The sequence below is a fragment of the Melampsora larici-populina genome, assembly GCF_000204055.1.
Source record: "Melampsora larici-populina 98AG31 unplaced genomic scaffold MELLAscaffold_1, whole genome shotgun sequence".
In the NCBI taxonomy this organism is placed as follows: Eukaryota; Fungi; Basidiomycota; class Pucciniomycetes; order Pucciniales; family Melampsoraceae; genus Melampsora; species Melampsora laricis-populina.
Window position 1 is genome coordinate 67,209 of NW_006768765.1, and position 8,821 is coordinate 76,029.

Genomic DNA, 8,821 nt, shown 5'->3' on the forward strand with positions numbered 1-8,821 from the left:
ACGAGAGCTCGGTAGAGCAGAGCGAGTTGATTTACATAGTCAAGCTTGCTAAAGGTGATTCTCTCTGGATATCCCACAGAGCGATATATGTGATTCATGCAAACAAGCGGGGGCGAATAGGACAATGTCAAGCTATGAAATACACCTCTATTTCCTCGAGAAAAAGAGACATTCCCTATCTCCTGCTTCCCACAACTTTATTGTCATCTTTATGAATCACTTCTGGCTCGCCATCTTTTGCGTCGTGACTCGTGACCCTCGTGTATCCCGCCATGAGCGAGTACATCTGCAATGCGGGCCCAGGTGTACTTGGCGTAAGTTATAAGATTGGTGAGTCACAGTGACATACAACTTCTTTCATCCGTATCATCAACGCCTGATCTTTGCAAGTGACTCCTATATCCCAGTGATGGCTGATTGACAACTATTCTACTTGTTCAAAGATCACTGGAAATATCAGCTTGAGCTCAATAGGGCCATATGTAGCGCTTTAACACCTAGCAATTTCACCACTGCAATACCTTGTGAGGGTTTTTTTATTGTATTTAGTGTTTTGGTAGCGCTTGGGTGCATAGTGGGGGCTCCGCAACGCAACAATCACTCAAATATTGCTGCGTTCCGTTTCCGGTGTTGACCGCTGAGCATACATGTTGTATGCGTAGTGGGGGGACACTTGCAATTCTTTTCCAATTTTCAGCTCAACGACGCGTGACACGGTTGGTCGTTGTCTTGATGACGATGTCAGACAATGAGCAAGAGTCTCGCGCCATGGTCCAGTTCACCTCCAAGGAAAGGGTTTTGGTGACTCATTCGATTTGAAAATTGAATATTCCATAGGTTTCCATGAAGCCGCGCCGGCGCGGTACCAGCGAAAACTTCGGTACAGCGGGGGATGCATGAAGCGCATTAATGACGATTGGTCATGGGGATATTTTTGGTAACCACACACCTTGAGAGTTTTGAAATCTTTCCCTTGAACACCAGTTTACACTTTCAAACGATCTCACCGACTTCTTTGTTCACCATCACCAAGACCGTTTGAATTGTCTCCCACTCTTTCCATTGCCACACATTTAAAATTCAACTCAAGAATCACACATATTCACATCAAAAGTATAAAGACTTCACTTCAAGGGCAAAATATCCTTTAGAACCCCATTCTCTGAAGCTTTGATTTATCCCCTTGTCTTCATAACTCATTATTATCGCTGAACTAGCAATCTTTCTCTCGTCGCTTCATACACTCAGAACTTACTCCATCAAAATGACTGATTCAACAAGCGTCAAATCATCTGACCCATCAAGCAAACGCGCCGGAGAAGAATCAGCTGCTGTTCCGGACGCGAAGAAGTGCATACATCCTCCTCCTCTTTCAAAACCATACTCTGCACTTGTTGACCTGCCTGTCTCTTGTTTTTATTGTCTCTTTATTATTTAACGAAGAAACAAATCAATGGACTCCGATGTCCCACCTCAAGGCGAGGGTGGAGACTTTGATGATGATGATGAAGGTATGAGCTGAATATCACTCCGTCTATCCTCATTCTCTATGTCATGTTCAAGCCTGATTGATATCAACAAGCGCTCGCTACGATAGTTTCTGGGTTTTAATTGCTTATATCCCATATTCAGTCTCTTGTTTATCTTTTGACGCGTCTTCCTCTTTCTTTTGTTCGATTTTCAGACGACTTAGCCGAGATCGATGAGAGTAACATCATTAGTGGCGCCCGAACACGTGGAAAGAAGATTGATTTCACCAAGATCGCCGACGAGGGTGTGGATGAGGATGAGTAAGCCTTTTTAACACTTCGTCCGATCTAACCACTTGACTTCGATTGACTGACTTCGCTCTTCACTTTGTGTTATTCTAGCGAGGATGATGAGGATGTTGTTGTGGGAGACGAGAGCAAAGACTTGGAGGATGATGAGGACAGTCATGACGAGGATGAAGACGAGGAAGCAGACGACAAATGAGTTCCCTGTGCAATCGCTTCTTACCTTCGGATGTGTTAGATTTGTCCAAAGTAAAGTTTCTTAACCACCATATTATAGCGGAATCGACCTTCTTTACCTTCTGCCTCATCATCCTTCCTCATACCGAGAAGCTTTATCTTTACCGTAGTCGGACTGGCCATTAGTTATATCTGCCTCGCAGGGCTCCTTTGACCATACCGTTCGCATTAGCTTGCTTTTCACCCAAAATATTCACTGGGATGATTGTTCTATCTCCAATCATATTGTATGTTCCCATTGTAGGTTGGGACTGTATGAACTAGGGAATGAGATCGTTACTGGACGGCAGACAAGTACAGCTTAACCCTTGTGTCGACATTTATCTCTCCCATCGTTCTTCCGTGTAACAATCCCATGAACGCACAACAAGGCGCAGCGTCCCTGATACTTCAAACCGGTCGCTTTTCGCTTGTTTGTTATCCATTGTTGGTATATTGAGGTCTTTTCTGACTGGACCAATCACTACGGTCTTGGAGATGTGACACTTTGCAAGACGCTTGTCTTTTCACACAGGAAGAGTGGCCCACCCGCGTTCAGGGTAAGTGAGCGAGATCAGGTGGTTCAATTCCGGGTCTATCGAATTTGTAAAATCAAATCTTGTTTCAGCCAATCACGAAAGGAGAGGATACTTTCAAACGCCCAAAAAACCGCAGAAGCATAGTGAACAATCAACTTAAAGTAGCCCATAACCACGAAGATTGAGTATCTCAAAGACCAAAGCAAGAACAATGACATCAAATGGAATGCGCCTGTGAACTTAAAGTACAAGAGCAAAAATCTATCAAAGCTGTTGCACTTGTTCAACAACCTTATAACTACTACAGATGAATCAAAGGCCAAAGACATGTGGGCTAAACCTTCAATTGTTATAAAACCCATGTTGTAGCTTTTGATATATCACTCAGGCTGTGGGTGCGCTCCAATATTCTTAGTTGAATTCTGGGCTTGTACCTCTTTCATGCTTTTTGGGCCACACCCACATCCTATGCCTAGTGCCAAGAATCTTATGAGAAATCATGTGAACATACCTATATATATATATCCACTGCTTTTGTTGAGTAAGGAATCCTCCTGACATGCATTCCGTGCCCTCAAGCACCCAAAGATGTAAGATGTCAACTTTTGACCATCTCAAAAAACTTACAATCTGTCCACATTGCCAAGGCACACCAAACTTATCAAGAAACACTTTCACCATCATTGTATCACACACCACCATCTGAGGTGTTCCAGGATGGCATCCCTGAGGTGAAGGGTACCTAAGACATTGATCCAGGTGATTGTCATGAGTCAAAAGCAAGTCTAAGGCTCAGATTATGCCCTTTGTTTATTCTTCTGTTGGGATACCAGCATTTCTAGTGGCTTCTGACACAATCATGTGGGCAGTGATGCTGCTAATGACATTTAGAAAACAGTAGACAAGGGGTTTGACCAAGAATTCAACCAGGACATTAACCTGAGACTGGAGATTACATTCATTTGGCTTGCTGCATTGGATCTTAGGAAAAAGTAGTCTTTCAGTTATCCTTTGATACCGCATGGACCCAACAGGATCATCCAAAGCCCATCAGTGCCTTGAGTCCCACCATTCTTGGACAGTTTCATTGGAGGATAACTGCTTGGAATCCTAGAATCCTGGGCATCTTTGAAGGTGATACTGAGACACTATTGGGAGAAAGCTGGAAAGTTTTTCTGTTGCCTCAGAACTTTTCAAAATGAGTATCTGATGTTGTCACGGGGGTCATTGAGTGACCCTTGGCAATTTACACGCGAATATCTGCTTTGACCGACACAGCAAGAGATCATAAGTTACCAACTTTAACAAGCCAGCCATTACTGTGACGAGAGCTAACAGAACCTTGAGGTTTGAGCTGGCTTAAAACTTGGACCAAAACTCTACTCACATTTGGTCCAGGAACCCAACATTTGGTGTCTTTTCTTTTTAATTAACTGCTCGTGACTTTTCTCCAAAGACCAAGCTCTAGTCTTAGAGTTCTCCAAAGTGCCTTTGAGGTAGATAGGGATGGACCTGTCTCAAAAATGGTCATTCCCACTTCCATGCAGCTCAGGTCCTGTCTGCAGCCCAACATCCTGACAAATATCATATCCTGAGACAAGCTCTAGGTTTTAAAGCATATATCTCCTGACATAAGAGATGGTACAATTTTGAGGCCGCAGAATTGCTTCAACAGAACCCCACTGGTGGCCAGATAGATAGATCTCTTAGGTAGCTTCATTATTGGGGGTATAATACTGTAAGGGTGTTTTTGGGTATGATAAAGTATTTATATCCCCTCAGTGAGTTTCCCCTCAAGACATTCAACTATCCATTGAAGAATTTTGGTGCTGTATCAGTGTATAGCTAAGCTTGACACTGAGGTGTAATATGGGCCACGTTCTTGGAATGCATTAGTTGTTCAACAAGAAGTGCAGTGTCCTTTTCTCTTTTCTCAAGTCAATTGTGATTCAAAAGGAAGACTTGGGATAGATTACATGTTTGGAGATTCGACTGCATATATGGTGTTCTTTGATAAACTCTGAAGTTACATCAAAGCTCATGATAGTTCCAAAACGCATACATACTCTCCAAAGTGCTGAATGACCAAAAGGTATAGTCAGGTCAGTATTGAGAGCTACCATAAGCCTTCCTCAGGGGCTTTGCAATGAGAGATAGGAGGTAGTGACATATGTCCATTGGGTTACATGTGTGTGAAATGTCTCTGAGCATGCTTTTGGCTTCTGCTGGTATCTTTGTCTGTGAAGTCGCTATGTAGCGCATACATCTTGATCTACGTCATTTTCGGGAAACTTCTCAGTTCACAAGCAATGCCAGAGGAAGAACATCAATCAGAAAGCACACCTCTTATCCTTCACTCATCTCAAAGTGGTATTATAGTTTCACCTGATCCGAATGCATTGCCAGATGACGAGACCGCCGGGGAGTTGAGTAGCGCGGTGGTAGGGATCATTGCAACTGGTTTTCTATCTTTTGGATGGTTCGTCTTGTCTAGTATTTTACAATACCGTGACCCAGAAATGGAATTATTCAACTCATGTCAAAATTTGCTTCGTCCTGGAATTGCTGAAGTCATTTGTGAGCCAATCCGGGCTGAGCGATACCAGATCACCCAACATATCGCTGACGTCCAAGAGTATCAATCAGTGCTTCTTATCTCCTGGGACCGCTCAAAGCCGAGATTATGCACAATCTCCAAGTATCGGAGACAGTTTTTGCAGGTCAGCCAATGGACAAACATTTTGCTACATACTCATAGGAAGCTTTATCGTCATCAAATAAAGGCTTTGAGAACGTAGTGTTGATATACCACGATCTCTCAACAGCACTATTGTCGTCTTTTCAAGTTATCAACTCAATCACACCGTTAATTGGATTCATTGTGCCCCGTCTGGTTTGTCACCCTCATGATGGGATCGCTCAATTATCCCACTTCGATCTTTCTGAGCGTGTCTCTCCTCAGAGCTATCTTTGAGCATAAAGTGATTCATTATTGTTCTGAATATGGTAGGGCCTTGCAAAATCCGCATTGCTATGTACTTCGGTCATTGCACTGGGCCAACTGATTGTCTGTCTATCGGCCCTTCAAGAATTATCCAGTGGGATGCTTTTGGGATACTTTGTCACTGGCCTTGGTATCAGCCCTGTAGCTATTGTTCAAGAATCCATTATTCTTGCTCATTTCGGCAAGGGTATAAGGGGAAAATCAATGGGACTGAGTTTATTACTTGGTAAATTGGTGCGTCATTGTACTTTGAGTTTGCTTCCCCAAACTTGTATGGGTGATTGGAACCCACACGCATCATTTTTGCTCCTTGCCATGGCCATTGGCAGTTTGGGCCCGGATACACGTGTTGGCTGATTCCTCTTGTCTTCAAAATCATACATAGGCTTCTTGGGTAGCTTCCATCATTGCAGTCCCATTATCTAGCTCTAAATGGGGTCTGAGTTTACCTTTTGCCGTTTCATTGGGACTTTGTCTGGGCTCGGTTCTATCAGCCATAACATTTGCTCAGATATCGCATGCCTCGCGGACCCGGGCACCTCTTCCTTCGCCCAGATCAATAGTAAGATTGAAAGAAATCATATCTTTCGGAGACCAGTTTTGGCTCTATATCTCACTCTGTGCGCTGTGTGGGGCACTATGGTTCCCCTTCATACATTTGTCAACGTGCGCACCTTCTCCTTCTCTCCTAAGGATAAAAGGCAGTGATGGGATCTACCGCTATCCGGTACGGACAGATGCCAAGTTTGATCTTTATCTTGTTTTGTTCCTTAATCTCAGTGACATCTTATCTACACTCTTTGGCTCCTCAGCAAAGGAAGCTTCAAGGGTTTCTTCGCTGCTACTTTTTACACCTTTATTCGTATGCGACTTATTCCTTATCCTACTGCCGTACCAGGAGAGACACCTTACCTGATAGCCTAATCTCGTACAGATTTATCCTACACTAGGCTACTTCCTGGACCACTATCCTCGCTACACCTCACCGTCGGTCCTTCTGTGGCTGGGGTCTCTCTGCACGCTAGCGACACTTCTAATTCTTGCTACCTCAAAGATGAGGGAAACATTTGGGCAGGTAGGCGCAATGATCTGGTTTTCAATCGGGCGAGGCTCTGCTCCCCTTCTCCTTGTAGCTGTTCTACCGAAAATCATCAAGAATGAGTTCGTTCAATCATCTTCGAATACGATGTAATGTGTAGGCTTCTTAAAACCTCGCAAACATCTTTGATAATGTTGTGTGAATTTTTCTCAGACATTTTAGTACAGCTTTGGGGATCCATAAGGCTATTGAGATGGCTGGCTCAACTGTATCTCAAACTGTGCTGAGTCCTCATCCTGCTACATTGTTCAAATTTCCCTCATCCCCAAATAACTAATCTTTCCTTGATCCATCCCCTGCCTATTCATCACATCTGAACCTTCCTTAGATGGCAGGAGCAATTCTGAGCCACAAGTCCGAGGATCGGACTGTCCTAATGGTTCGACTTGTCAAGTTTTTCATCTTCCTTAACTCGATTGAGTTCCTATTGGCCATTCTCTTTGCTGGTCTACACTTTCTCACATCTACAAATCACCACAGTCTTGAAACAAGGCCATCACGTGGAACGGTCTTACGCGGTCATATTGGTCTCACTTTGGCACTAATGCTTATTCTTGCTAGCTGGATGAGCTTTTTATGGGCTATTGTACATTGACCTTTCTTTTGATACAGGGATTTTTTGTACATGCACCTTCATGACCATTATTTTTGGGAGTCTAGTGGGACACAAACAATATATGCATGGCTACTCACAGCAAGAGATAACCTTTTCTAGGGTCTTTTGTTCTTGTGAAGCCAACACTCAGCTTTCAGACACCAGCTCTGAATGCAAGAAACATGAAACCTGTGCTGAGTGTTTTCCCTGTAGAGAAGTCTGCAAGTGCTCTTGGTGTAACACATTTTTGTAGGTGTGAGCCAAGAGCCAAACAGAAGGCTTGAAGCATTACTTCAGGAGATTGACAACAAAATCTCATTTGCAGGAGGGTTTTGTGCCCCAAAATACTGATATGGCCTCAGGTATTTGAATGACCAGGGCAAATACCAGAGATACATGGCATTGTGAAAAGTTTGGCATTTGCCACTGCCTTGCAGCTGGGTATTTGAAATTGCACTGCCCCATGCATATCTTGTTGCTGGCAAAACTCAAACCAAATATCAAAGCTCCCCATGATGCTTTTCCAGCATTAAGGTTATGTTTATACATATGAAGGAGAGCACAAGGAATCATCACCTTCTTGTTATATTGAAGTCACCAGTGTTGTGTGACATGGAAAACAACAAAAAAATGCAATGCAATTCTGTTCAGTCCAGTTTTGAACAGTGGCAAACTGAATTTGGGTAATTATAGTTGCCAACTGTGGCAACACTCAACTTGGAGCAGTTCATTTACCAGAACACAATTTAACATCATGTATTGATTCATTGCACTGGTAGAAGACTTTGTATCAATAATTTCTAAGTGTTCAATTGTTCCAGGATGTGATTAACAAGCAGTCAAATCAATATTGATCTCCATGGTTCACAACTTTTGGCACATAAGAGTTGGGCTTATGTAAACTTGTGAGGCAAAACTCACCATTGCCAATGACTCAACATAGTTGATAGGACTGTCCAAATTATTGAACACATTGATCCAGATATTGAAATTTTCTCTCTCCTTCTCCTGAAGACTATTTCCCAGTCAAAGAATCATGGGTCATGTTCTCTAAGTCTTTGTTTCCTCTAAAGTTGTGGCTCATACTCTGGGCAATTGGACATGTTCTTTTCAGAAATCACAATTACCAGGACATATTTGGTGGACACATTGACTATTCATTGCAAGAAGGAACTGCATCAATTCAATAACATCACAAATTCCAATGCCCAGATCTTAACAAGATTACTGAAGAATATTCAGATGAAAACCTTCCATTACCAAGAGCTGCTGAAAATGGTCAGTAAAGTGGAATTACCTTTCACTAGATTTTCATCATGTAACCCAGTTCTGAGCTGGGTATTTCTGTGTTTAGAATTATTGCATAAAATGCTTTCAGAGATGCACCCATATCATCTTACAAGAATGAATTATGAAACAAAAAACTTTTATTATTTTGAGGTGATGAAACCCCAAATCACTAATTTTGATGCCAGGGATCCAGACATTGTTGCAGTCTTGACCAATAAAATGACAGATATATACACTTGTATTGGAAGGTAGATCAGAAAGGTATCAATTACGTAAAACCAATGTAGTGAAAACTGAACAGAT

At 42.6% G+C, this 8,821-nt stretch overlaps 2 protein-coding genes across 2 annotated transcripts; both read left to right on the forward strand.

Moving 5' to 3' along the window:
* Nucleotides 1–961: 961 nt before the first annotated feature.
* MELLADRAFT_76210 (Hypothetical protein) lies at nucleotides 962–2,304 on the forward strand (the record flags this gene model as incomplete). Its single annotated transcript, XM_007403422.1, has 4 exons — nucleotides 962–1,350; nucleotides 1,444–1,511; nucleotides 1,685–1,790; nucleotides 1,872–2,304. 4 exons carry the CDS (start codon nucleotides 1,265–1,267, stop codon nucleotides 1,972–1,974), a joined length of 363 nt encoding a protein of 120 aa, XP_007403484.1.
* Nucleotides 2,305–4,727: 2,423 nt separating this feature from the next.
* MELLADRAFT_100921 (uncharacterized protein) lies at nucleotides 4,728–7,228 on the forward strand (the record flags this gene model as incomplete). Its single annotated transcript, XM_007403423.1, has 9 exons — nucleotides 4,728–4,783; nucleotides 4,830–4,955; nucleotides 5,025–5,250; nucleotides 5,541–5,768; nucleotides 5,920–6,200; nucleotides 6,485–6,609; nucleotides 6,668–6,695; nucleotides 6,787–6,879; nucleotides 7,114–7,228. The coding sequence occupies 9 exons, from the start codon at nucleotides 4,728–4,730 to the stop codon at nucleotides 7,226–7,228; spliced, it is 1,278 nt and encodes a 425-aa protein (XP_007403485.1).
* Nucleotides 7,229–8,821: the final 1,593 nt, after the last annotated feature.